Below are 13,392 nucleotides of genomic sequence, written 5' to 3'. Positions count from 1 at the left end.
AAGCGTATTTCTATCACATCATATCCGTTGCTTTTTATTATTATTTTATTTATTTTTTTTTAACCATAACTGTAACTCTGTATATATATATAACCGAAGCATGGATATAAAATATCGTTTAGATGCTCTTCGATCACGCCATTCACATAATTTTATACAAACTTTCGTGTTCCTTGAAAAAAATTCATGATAAAATTTATTTTTTTTTATAAAAATAATAATATATATTTTATTGTTAAAATTATATTTAGTTGTGACTAAAATATAAATATATAAAATATCTTGAAAAGTTTTCTGCTGTTTATGGATAGGTTTATAAATATGAGAGATAGGATTGCTCGAGGGAGTAAACTTGGCTGATATTCGTGACATTTCGTCGTTAAGAGTCGAGTAGTACTACATGATACATATATGAAAAAAAAATATATATAAATGTTGAGGGAATGAAAAATAGATTAATTAAACTTACCTTTGATCTTAACATTATTTAGGTTTGTTATTATTAAGATATTGGTGATAATAATTAACAGATAACTGATGCTCTGGGATATTATTTAATCGAGGTATAAAGTTGAGATGATATAATAACCAGCAACTGAGTAATAATAATAAAATTAAAAATGATGGAAAATAGTTGTGGTAATGACGAGCGTCATTGGTGGGAACCGCGGCCATCTGGTATAATATTATTATGTTATAGCTAGACGACGAATAAGACTAAAATAATAAAATAAAAGGAGGATAAGTTATATTATATAGGAGGTATAGGAGTAAGGGTGATAGCGATGGCGATGGCTATGGCGGTGGCTGGTTTGAATCCTTGGAGAGTTGGGATCGGTGCCCCGCGGGGGTTCACAATATCGATCCCCTTATATTCGTCGCCCCCTGTCGAGTCACCCTGGTATTATTTCTCGGGTGGTTCTCTATCATCATCATTGTCACACCCACTATTGCTTACCAACTCACCATCATTCAACTTTATATATATATCATCACCCAATCAACCTTTTTATATTATTCCTTTATACTCTTTTTCTATAACTAAGCCAATTGGATTTATAATAACTTTTGTACAGCCAGATCAATCTTGAACTGGTCAGACTTATGATAGTCAGTTGACATATAGATACTAAACTTTCACTACCAACTAAATACTAAATTTACAATTACCATTAAATCAATATATAGCTATTATTATTATTATTATTATTGATCTACTTTATATTATTGGTAATGGGAGTTAGTTAACTAATTAAATTTTATTTTATTTATTTTATGGTATTCAATAATATTATATATATAATATACTATATATATAATATGTATTTACTTTTATGTACAATTTGTACTTGTTAAATAGTTATAAAAGCACTTAATCGCCAGATTTTTTTTTTCTTTTTTTTTTTTATACTGCTTAATAATAAATACATATTTTTAATATATATATATATAATTATTTATTTATACATATATTTATATTTTAATAATAATATTTAGTCAATCTTATTTTGATTTTCATCACTTTTTAACTAATTTTATTAAATTTTTTTCAACTAGCAATTCCTATTTTATTTGACGTATTAAAATAAGTCTTTAATTAGATTTTTTTATCATGTCACAAAAAAAATGAATAATATTTATTTATTTTTTATTACTAAAGTTTATCGTTGTAATTCGTTGGAAATATTTTATTATTTTTATTTTTAAATCTAGGATTTGGAATAATAGGTTTCTATAATGATATTTTCTAATAATACGATAATAACAATAAAATAAAATTACGATACAAATATCAGCAGAATAAAGTATCTAGAAAAGAGTAAAGTTAAAACCATTACCATTTTTCAAAAGATGACCTTTTAAATGTCATATATATATATATTTTAGTCCTTGTCCTTGGAAATATTGTTGTCAGGATTATCATCATCATACAGGATTTTCTCTTCTTTCTGCTACACATCCAAGTCTCTAGTTATTAATTTAATAAATATAAAAAAATATACATCAACAAGCCACAATGGCCATCGAGCTACCAAAAAAATATAATAATAATAATAAAGGTGAAAATAACGTGGCTGCTAATTATAATTAAAACCTACGTGTGTCAATCACTACCTCAAATAAACAAGATAATCCTTTGGTCATTAATTAAATATAAACAAATAAATTATTTTATATTAATATTTAAGTTTTAACTCTCAATTTATTTTAGTAATTTTTTTTTTTTTTCTAAGTAGAAAGGACTATCTTGGTAATGTATCTATATAAAAGCCAATCTAAATTTAATTTAAACATGGATCTTAAATAATAAATTTCAAAAAAATAAAGTTATCATAATAATATATAATGTATAGATGAAAAAAAAAGAAAAAAAAATACAAGGAATTAAAAGCTTATTTTGAAATAAAAAAAATAGGTTTTGAGTTGGTAGATTATGAAAATTAAGCAATGATTAGCGTGGAATAAGAGTATTTTTTTAATATATATGTCTTCAACAACAACAGGTACAATAAAAACCAGTTTACCTGTAGTAAATACTCGGTGGTCTCGACTTTCGTCCTCAATATTTTTTTTTTTAAATTTCTTTTCACTGTTTCGTTCTGTTTTTTTTTTGTTTTGCCTTTTATATATTTACTGCCGACATACCCACCAACCACCATAGAAATTGTTATAATTATTATTATTATTCTAGCTTTTTTACTATAATTAATTAATTACTGTATTATTTAACTCATAAAATAAATTACAAAAATTACGTATATTTAATGACTACAGAGTATTTTACTACTTAATTTGACTGACTAGCTGTTTGCAAAACTCAATATTGACCACTGAGCAACGGTTATATTTTAAATATAAGAAAAATTATTTTAAATAATAATAATAATTATTATTATCACATTTAGACATAAATAATTATTTAAATTAATGTTGCTGAGTCGTTGCTCGTGGTTAATGCATTTGCAAGGCGAGCTTGGTGTGTGCTAAAATTTAAGCTTTTTTTTTTAACATTTTTTTTTTTTTGCTTTTTTTTTTCCACACAGACAAATAACATATAATACAACCTTTTACACAGTTTACTAATTCAGTGTTTTTATTTAATAATAATAATAATAAATAATAATAAATTACGTGACTACATAAGAGAAAATTTTCCAGGCTTTTTTAATTATAATAATAGTACTTGAATTTGTTAAAATGTTTTTTTTAACGTAAATAATAATTATTATTACGTCAATGACTAGAATTAATGTTATTATTATTTATTTTATAATATAAAGACTGGATAATTTTCTAAGGAATAATAATGGCACATCATTTAACTAAAAAGTGATAATACTACTGTGACTTATTATTTACGAATACAAGCTAATGATATATTAATAATAATAATAATAATAATTATTATTATTATTATTATTAGTTATTTTATCACGTAAGCTATAACGCTTCTACTTACTACAGTCTATGACATAATTGAGATTTTGACAAGTCTTGTGATCACTTTAGTTTTACAAAAAACTTTTATTTTACTTTTTTTATATTTAAACACAAAACTTGTTATAACTCTCAAGATCTCGTCTAAGTGCGACATCAAAAACAGCCTAAGTAATTTTTTTTATTTTTAAAAAGTTGCCTTTACTTAATAATTTATAATTATTATTAATTTTTTTTTTTATTTATTTATTTTTTTTTTTTTACTAGGATCCACTAAAATATATTACTAAGCCTACTCATACATAATTATTTACATAAATAAATTTATTAATGCTCCTAGGCACATGGGAAAACAAAAGGAGAAGGTATGGAAGATTATTATTGAATAAAAAAAATTTAATTTTTTTTTATTAATCACTTAAAATAAAATTAAAAGGAGCCTCAACGAGCATTTGGATAAGATTGTAAAAATATATATTATTATTATTAATATTATATGTCTTATTGATATCATAATAATCGCCAAATTTTACGTTGACATTATTTACAGTCATACAAATTGAATTAAAACAAGTTATTTATAGAATCCGATGTCTGGAATGTATTCAAGCTTTTTGACTAGATTTTTATTATTATTATTATTATTATTATTCTTATTATTGTTACTGTAAGACACACGGATATCTATAAATTATTAATTTCTTTTTCTTTTTTTTTAAATTCATTTGATACAGATACAAACGCTCATGTGAAATATATATTTACAAATATGTAAAGAGTATAAAGTGATTGAAAATTTTATTATTATATAGGGATTTATTAGAGCAGATGATGCTTTTTAAAAACAGCGGATCTGTGTAACGGAGGTATTATATACGCACCATTATATTACTTCTCATTCATTATTTTTTTCATACTCGTCAATAATAATAAAAAAAAAAAAAAATATAATAATTTATCTACATAATGCCAAAAATTATCATCTACTCCAAAGTTAATTTAATTGACATTTAATTGAAATGTTACCTCAAATATTACACTGTTTTTTTTTATTTATTTTCGGTGCATTATTGCCATTATATATTGTTATTATTATCATTATTATTATTATTATTGTTTCATACATCACACAAAATCCGATGAATTTAGACACGCACCATTGAGAATAATAACTTCTTAATTACTAAATCGTTAAACCCGTTATTAAGATTTTATTATTTATTTATTTTCTTAGTTTTAAATATTTATTTTTTTTATCTTTTTCTTTTTTTTCTTTTTTTTTTTTTTTTTTTAATATATAATAATGTTGGAAGAACAAGACCCGGTTGTATTACCGGTTATTACTATTAGTAATTTTATCTTATATTTTGTTTCTCTGATGAGTTTGTATAGAAACTTTAATACTAGAATACGTGTAGGTCCCATGTCCAAAGTTACATCAAAAGTCACATAATTATTTATTTATTATTATTATTATTTTCTGTAAAGGCTTGCGTACACGTCTCTGTATTGTTTTATTATTATTTTTTTTCTAATTGATATTATTTTTATTATTATTATTATAATTATAACCCGAATATATTCTCACTCTTGTCAATAAATTAGAGACAATGATATGGGATGATAGGACAAATAAAGTTTACTTTACGGTTTAATCATCATAATGTTTAAAACAAGTAAAAAAATGATTTTTTTACTAAACCGTAAAGTTTTCCTCAATTAGATCCACAACCCAATTGATTATGCAGTCTGGATAAATAGTAGTCTAGACAAATTACTTATAAATTCCTTCACAGTTTTAATTAATATATTATTAATTATTATTATTATTATTATCGCATGCTGTTAAGTACCAAAAATGAGTTACTATCAGGCAGGAGAAAAGGATTTTTGATATTATTAGTGTAGTGCAACGTTCCTTTAATGCATGCAAAGTGCGACTAGTCATCCTCTTGATATTAGTATTAGTGTTAATGGGAGTTTTTGTAGCTATCTATATGTATGAGATGGTGATCAGAGCGTATAATGGAAATAAATTTGTCTTTTGCGATTTTTTTGTCCCAAGTTATCACATTTAATTCAGTAAATCAAAACGTGTATGTGTGCATGCATCTGTGTAATTTACATGATATTACCAAGTGAATAACGAGTGTAAGTATAGTTTGAAGGTAAAGTGTTGACATGTGTGCCAACAGGTAGGAATTTAGTCCACTCCTTTATTTTTCTTACTCTACTTTTTTTTAATATTATCGTTGTTAGTCTTTTAACTTTTTTTTTATTTTTGATATTCTGAAGGTTATTAAATGATCTTGTAATCTCGTCGAATCCATCCACAGTAATCGATATCAAGTTCTCAGACGTTGGCATAACTCTGCTCGGAGCTTTTCCACTTTTAGTTTCAATAGCACAGATACACATCACTGTAGATTAGGAATAAACAAGACACAAAAACTCATCATTACTTCTAATTAATTAAACAAATTTTTTTTCTACACAATAATATTAATAATACTAATTATTATTAGTACTATTGTTACAACAGCTACAGCAGTATGACTAAACTGAAATAATTATTTTTCTTACCTTAATTAAATAACAAATTCCCTTGGCAGCCTGATGATGCTTTTGATATTTATTTTTTTGTTATCCTTTAAGATGATATCCAATTTTTTTTTTTTTTTAATTATTTTTAACAGGAAAAAAAATTGAGTAAAAGAATAGTTAAGGCACTCGGGTAGTGTGTCCAACAAAGACATAAAGAATAAAACAAGTTTATCAACTTACTAAAGAGCTTTCTGCCTACTATGTTACCTCCAAAAGCTTTTGTAGAGCATCTAGATTATACACACATTTGCACGTTTATTTTCTCTCTCTTTTTTTTTTCTTTTTCTTACCCACACACACACACATTCATATGATAAACTATGTATGTATATAGTTTGCACTCCCTCTTCATTATTCTCCTTACACAGCTTGGATATGTTATGTATTTACAAGGGAAACTTTGGAGTTGTTTGAAGGTCGTTGTAAGGAGTCGAAAAATAAAAATCGAAAAAAAATATTTTGTTGCTGGTTAGAGGTGCTAGAGTCTAATGCATGCTCTACACAATTCCTGCTGGCCTTATACGCAACTTTAACCGCACTTGTTGTTTTTTTTTTAAGATAATAATAATTTAACAAATAATTAATTGGCACATTCTATCTATATCTTTTCAGTTATTGTTCAATTTAATGAAATTTAAAAATAAACTAAAAAATTAGTTAATGACTTGCTGATTATAATACTGAAATAAACGAAAAAGACATAGATTAGAAGACAGTTTTAAGAATAGGAACAAGTTAACAAGTTAACGGACTTACTGCACATATATTAATGATAGTATAATAAGCCAGTTAACAAGTTAATCCTGCAATAGTCTACTTGGCATTGGTAAAACACACAGGCCAATGTCACAAATACAGCACCCAGAAAAATAATAATAAATGAGTTAGGAAATGATAATAAATACTCGCTTCTAATTAAAAAAAAAATATATATAATATATAATAATAATAATACTAATACTAATACTAATAATAATAGAGTTAAATCTAAAAATACTAATAATACAGAGATATAATAATAATAATAATAATGATAATAATAAATAATGTAAAATTATTTAAGAAGGCATAAAATGTATTGAGGATATATGTAAAGATGATGATACAGGGATATATGATACACAGAAAAGTTAGCTACTAAATTTTTAACTACTTTATTGGCAATTTTACTAGGCATTTAAACTAATTATTATTATTTATTTTATTAATTCCTTTTTTTTTTTTTTTTCTAAATTACTGTCCTTGTATATTATACGAGTTGGTGGTGTATTAAGTATATTATACATATGATGTATGATAATGCTGGTCTGTATGTTAAACTCACGTTCTCAAGTAGTGTATAATAGCAGAGCCTCGCTGTATAGGCTGAGAAAAAAAAAAGATGTATGTATATAAATAAATAAATAGTGTAAGGAAATGTAATATGTATAGATATAAGTAGGAAGATATGGTGGTTGGAAGCACGAATAAGAATAATAATGTGGAGGAGTGTTGGTTTTGTTCGATCCTTTGAATATCCTGAGTCCTGAAGAAACTCGACGCGCGCAGGAATCGAGGATGCTCAAACCATCCCCCTTTTTACTCTCTGGCCCCTCTGGCCTTTCTGGTTACGATCGATCGTACCACCAATGAGTATAACAGAGAGAAAAAGAGATAGAAAATAAAATAGAGGAGATATATAAATGTTGAGAAAAAAAGAACAAGGATCAAAAGTTTAACCTCCCAACACTCTTCCATATCCAGCCCATCTAGCCCATCTAGCCTGAGGGCTCATCTTGCCTTGAGAACGTGTGTTTTCTTGTGTGTACATAAATGCTCGGTTCGTTTTCTTTTTTATACGTGCAGGACCACATCACCTCATCTCACCTCATCTCACCTCATCTCTATCCATAACATATTTTCCTTATCTTTATTCCTGCACGTGAAAATTCTACCGTCATTTTAACGTAGTCGGTATTTTTTTGTCGGTGTGAATTTGTATATTATAACGTCAATGTCTTGTGTACATGTTATTTATGCATAATTTATATGTTTCTTACTATAACAATAATAATAAAGATTAATATGACAATATTAATTACGATGCTTGATGCACAATCATATGTAATAATTAATAATAATAATACTAGTATCTATGTAGAGAATTACAACAGTATCTAGGCAGTTTAGTTACATCGTGACAATAATTATAATAATAATAATAATAATAATAATAATAATAATAATAGATTTTATTATTGTTATTATATTCGAATTGACGGTAAATTGCAGGAATGCAGGATTATTGGAATAATAATAATAATAGTTATTAATAAATGTAAAAATAATATTTCACACCGACAAAAAAAAATTACGGATTGAACTGATTTCTTCTTTTAATTTAATAATTAAAATAATATAGTTGAAAAAAAAAATATCATAATAATAATAGTGCTGAGGATGAATAATAAAAGTAAAGAAGGAAAAAATTAAATTGATAATCAACCAGCATGCTTCACCTATTATAAACAATTTAATATAAATATTATGATATATATATATAATAATTATAATAATAATAATAATATTCATACCCAACTATTGTTAGCGACAAAATCTAATCTACACATTACTGTTGACATTCACTGATATTGTACCTCAAGATACAAAAAAAAATAATAATAATAATAATAAAAATAAAAAACGAAAATTGTTTTTATATTTTTTTTTTTTTCTTGTTTTTTCGTTTTTTGTTTTCATACATAAAGAAGGAGATCAATGAGGATAAAGAAAGAAATAAAATGGAAGGCTAATCTAGACTACTAGGAAGTACCCTATGTATCCGTCATGTTCATGTATTGTTTGTATGTTTTTGTTTGTGGTTTTTGTTATCGTAACTATTGTATCGATGATAATTGGATTGAATAATAATAACAACAAGATTAAGTACGATCATCTGTTTTCAATCCTTAAAATTTAAAAGTCTAATACGATCTGATGATCACACAGTACGTTAATCAACACACTCATGCTTACAAACTTGTTGATTGGTTTTTAGTTTTTTTTTTTTTTTATCATCCTGACATACCAATTTTTTTTTATTTTCTTTGTTTCTTTTTTAATAAATTCTCACTCATGCTTGGTCTGACACAATTATTGAAAGACCGTAAGTACGTTTCGTTTAATGATAATTTTTAAGAATAATTTATATGTATATATATATATATATATATATATATATACATACGTAAAACTATAATTATTATTGTTATAAATTAATAATACTCGTAAAGTTGCGAGTTACAATAATGTTATTGTAATTATTATAAATAATTAATTCATTAATTATATTAATTGTATCTTACGATTTTTTTTTCTTCTCTTCATATCTATCACTCGAACGTTTTTATTTTTATTTATTTAATAACTAATTATTATTTATTTTTTTCTTTCTTGCTAATTTATATATCACTATTAAGATATTACTTATTGTTTTGGAAAAGTGAAATCTTATTATTTTTCATCGTATTTTTTTTTTTTTTAATATAAATTAAATTATTTTCATTAATTAGCTACCATAAATATAGTAGTATTACAGTAATTATTTATTAATGATAATAATAATAATAATAATAATAATAATAACTAAATAGCTGAATTAACTTATTGCTCAAAATTTCTTACATTCGATTAGTAAACAATACCTGCGGCTATTTTATTTTCTTCATTGAGAAAAAAAAAATATAAAGCAAATAAATAGACGCAGGTTTAATTGTCAGCAGTTTTATAAAAACAACATGAGCTATTCTCAAATGTTTATATCTTGTCTTACAGTAATATTATTATTATTATTTTATTATCTATCATCGCTTAAGTAATTATCGAGTATTCTTAGTTTCTATCAATCCATTAAATTGATTAGCGCGCGACCCGCCGCCCACTTTTTTTTTTTTTATTTTCTTTTAATACCTTACGATTGTATTTAATTTTTTTTTTTTTTTAATTTATCGCGTACAAGATTTCAATTATTATTATTATTAATTAACTGTTTAAAAACGCTTATACACGATGGAGAGCTGAAAAATATTGTCTTGTATTTTTTCGGAAAAAATAAAAAAAGTAATAATAATAACAACAATTGTCTTACTTATATACGTATATTATTATTGTTATTATTACTTATTACGTAGGTATTGACAGTCCTTACTACTCCATTCATTATTTGTTTGTTATTATTATTATTATTATTATTACTTTTTTTTTTCTTTTTCATAATTCACTTTATCACTCCCTTATTCTTTTTATTTAACTTCCTACGGAAAAAAAAATCACGACTGGTTAAAGGAAGTCATCAAAGAGTATTGCTTTTGCCCCTTGAAACAACTTTTTTTGCTCAAGAAAGCTTACTATATTATTATTATTATACTGAGATTCATTATTTATTTCAGTATTAATTATTATTACTTGAATATCTCACTTTTATGTTTTAATATTAAATAATAAATATTTATAGATATAGACGAAAAAAAAAAGTTAATTCGTTTTTTAAACTAGATATCGAATCGTTAAATTAATTAAGTATCGCCAAATGTTAAAAATAATTATAATAATAATAATAAATAAATAAAAATTGTGACTCAGACCAGAATAATAAATTTTCAAATAATAAAAAAATAAATTTATAAAGAATAAGTTAATTTAAAAAGAAAAAGAAAAAGAAACTAAAAATCAGACTTGCAGCTTTAGATAAATCCAGTGATGGATGTCAGTATTTTGTTGATCTGAGATGATTGACGACATCGAGGTTGATGATGACTTGATGACAATGACTGGTTTTAGTAATTGGCCCGAAACTCAATGGGTCAATCAAGATGAGAAGAATTACTGATAATGTTGTTGGGTTTAGACGTACATACCCATACCATACATAGATCCCCAATCAACGCCCTGAAAACTAGACATGTCAACATTTGTAAGTGAATATCCTTGATATGGATTTCCAGGAGCGGCAGCAGTTTGTTGTGGGGCAGTTGCTCCAGCTTGTGGTGGTGCTGGAGGTTGTGGTGGTGCAGCAACAGCTGCTGCAGGAATTGGATATGGTGCATATCGATAAGCCGATAATGCTGGATAACTGCTTGCAAATAATTTACCATAACCAGCAACAGCATTTTGTACTTGAGCAGCGGCTGCTGCGGCAGCTGCTGCCTGTACTTGAGCCTGTGCTTGTGCTGCAACAATTTGTGATGCTGTTGCTACTTGAAGTTGTGGTTGTGGCGCTAAACGTACACCTAATGCGCCCAATACAACTCTTTTACCCAATGCCAATGCACTTTGTTGTACAGCTTCTTTAGGTTGGGCTTTTTTACATTCAACTTTTTTATTTTTAATTGTATGAAAATGAATTTCACATACTCGATCAACAACATCTTCATTTTCAAATGTTACAAATCCAAATCCACGATGTCGTTTTGTTTGTTGATCCATCAACATTACCGTTTCTTCAACTTTACCGAATTGATTAAAGTAGGCTTTAACTTCATCACTGCTTGTATCTTGACTTACACCACCAACAAATATTTTTTTAGTTCGATTTGCTTGTTTAGCTCGATTTTTTGGAGTTGCATGTTTTGGATCTATTTTTTTACCATCTAAAGTGTGAATTGGACATTTTAATACTTTGTCTACACTTCCAGGTTCAGCAAACGTTATAAATCCAAATCCACGGCTTCGCTGTAACATTAAATAAATAAATATTAAATAAAAATATTATTTATTTATTTTAAAAATAATAATAATATAAACCTGAGTGACGGGATCCTTCATTATTAATACATCTGTGACAGTACCAAACATTCCAAAATACTCTCGAAGTTTTTCACTACTCGTTTGCCATGAAAGTCCACCGACAAATAATTTACCTGGTGCTGGGTCTCCACTATTGGGTGTACTTCTACCAGAACTACCAGAATGACTGCCATTTATTGGTACTAAAGTATTATGAAAATCATGATCTATCGCACCATTTGCAGCCTCCATGCCAGCGCTAAAACATAGAAAAAAAAAAAAAAAAAAAATTTTCTTTATTTTTAAAATTTATGTAAAAAATATATTTTTTATATTATTTAGGTGCACTATTTTTTACTGTGAGACCAAATCCAAGCAAACCCAGATCCACTTAAAATAATAACAATATTAATAATCTAATACTCCTAGAGGAAAGTTATTAGATAAATTTAATAAAATATATATTGTTTATTATTATAAATTATAATTAAACTAAATACTTAACAATAAATAAAAAATAAAACTAAATATATATATTATTTGTCGTTGTTTAAGGTATGCCCATTAATTATCATTAAATTTGGTGTCCTCAGTGGAATATTTATCTACATCATTTATCATACAATATTTCTCACTACTATTTACGTTTTGACGCTCAGTAAATAATCACCATAGTAATGAATAACACAAGTTGAGTTACAACAATAAACAATTTCAAATTAAATCAGAGCCAGCATTCATCGATTTAAGAAATCCACGACGTCTCAATTATTTTATATATATTCATGTATTATGTATATATATATGTGTAGTATAAATTTCAATTGCTTTAAAAAAAACTTAAAGTTTAATAAAGAGGTAAAGATAGTAATGAAATCACGCCACTAGAGAGTCAGTGTCTTCTCAACGAATAATCGGACATCTAACATATGTTTCACATGATTATGACAAGTGAAAAATTTTTTATTAATTTTAAACCTTTTCTCCTATTTCATAATTTATTTACATTATTATTTGTATAAAATAATAACGCTTGTCATGGAGATTGAAAGTGTATAAGGTAAAGATAGACCGTCTAAAATAAATCGATTCTCTAGTGAAATATAGAAAAGAAAACGAAGAAGAAGAAGGAGAAGAAGAAGAAGAAAGTGTCTAACAAAGTCATGAAAAAGCTTCTTGTAGGAATGAATAAGGCCGAAGGTCTAACCAAGTAGTTGCGGCAGCTCGTAGTTTAACAGTAGTAGTATGTAGTATGTATATGTTGTTGGTGGTACTAGTGCTGGTACTGGTACTGGTGCTGATGCTAGTGCTGGTGTTGTACGGAGAGGGTGAGAGAGCGCGCAGCTGGTGGATCAATAGCACCCTCTTTCCCTCCAATATACCCTCATCTGAAAGCTTAACTATTTATTTCTCTTTCTAGTCTCCTCGATAGTAGTAATGGTAGTAGTGGAAGTAGTAGTGGTAGTAGAAGTAGTAGTGGCTCGTTGGTCGCTTGGGGGTGTCGCGTACCGTTTCAACCCTCTGCCGTTCCTACCCGACAAACCCCTAGTTAACGTAGCAGCCAGTGGCGCTCCCTTTGCGTTGCCA

The 13,392-nt window shown here is 26.4% G+C and overlaps 1 protein-coding gene across 6 annotated transcripts in view; it reads right to left on the bottom strand.

Annotated features, from left to right (window-relative positions):
- Nucleotides 1-6,060: 6,060 nt before the first annotated feature.
- LOC130675054 (RNA-binding protein Musashi homolog 2-like) overlaps nt 6,061-13,392 on the bottom strand; it is a 40,529-nt gene continuing 33,197 nt past the window's right edge. For all 6 annotated transcript variants that reach the window (XM_057480512.1, XM_057480546.1, XM_057480521.1 and 3 more), the window contains 2 exons: nt 11,824-12,064; nt 6,061-11,751 (listed from right to left, as the gene is read on the bottom strand). In XM_057480512.1, the coding sequence (XP_057336495.1) occupies nt 10,924-11,751; nt 11,824-12,064 (1,069 nt within the window). In that variant the 3' untranslated portion in view covers nt 6,061-10,923. The remainder of the gene's footprint in view (nt 11,752-11,823; nt 12,065-13,392) is intronic.

Source organism: Microplitis mediator, chromosome 1, assembly GCF_029852145.1.
Source record: "Microplitis mediator isolate UGA2020A chromosome 1, iyMicMedi2.1, whole genome shotgun sequence".
NCBI lineage: Eukaryota > Metazoa > Arthropoda > Insecta > Hymenoptera > Braconidae > Microplitis > Microplitis mediator.
This window is presented reverse-complemented; position numbering and strand designations above follow the sequence as displayed.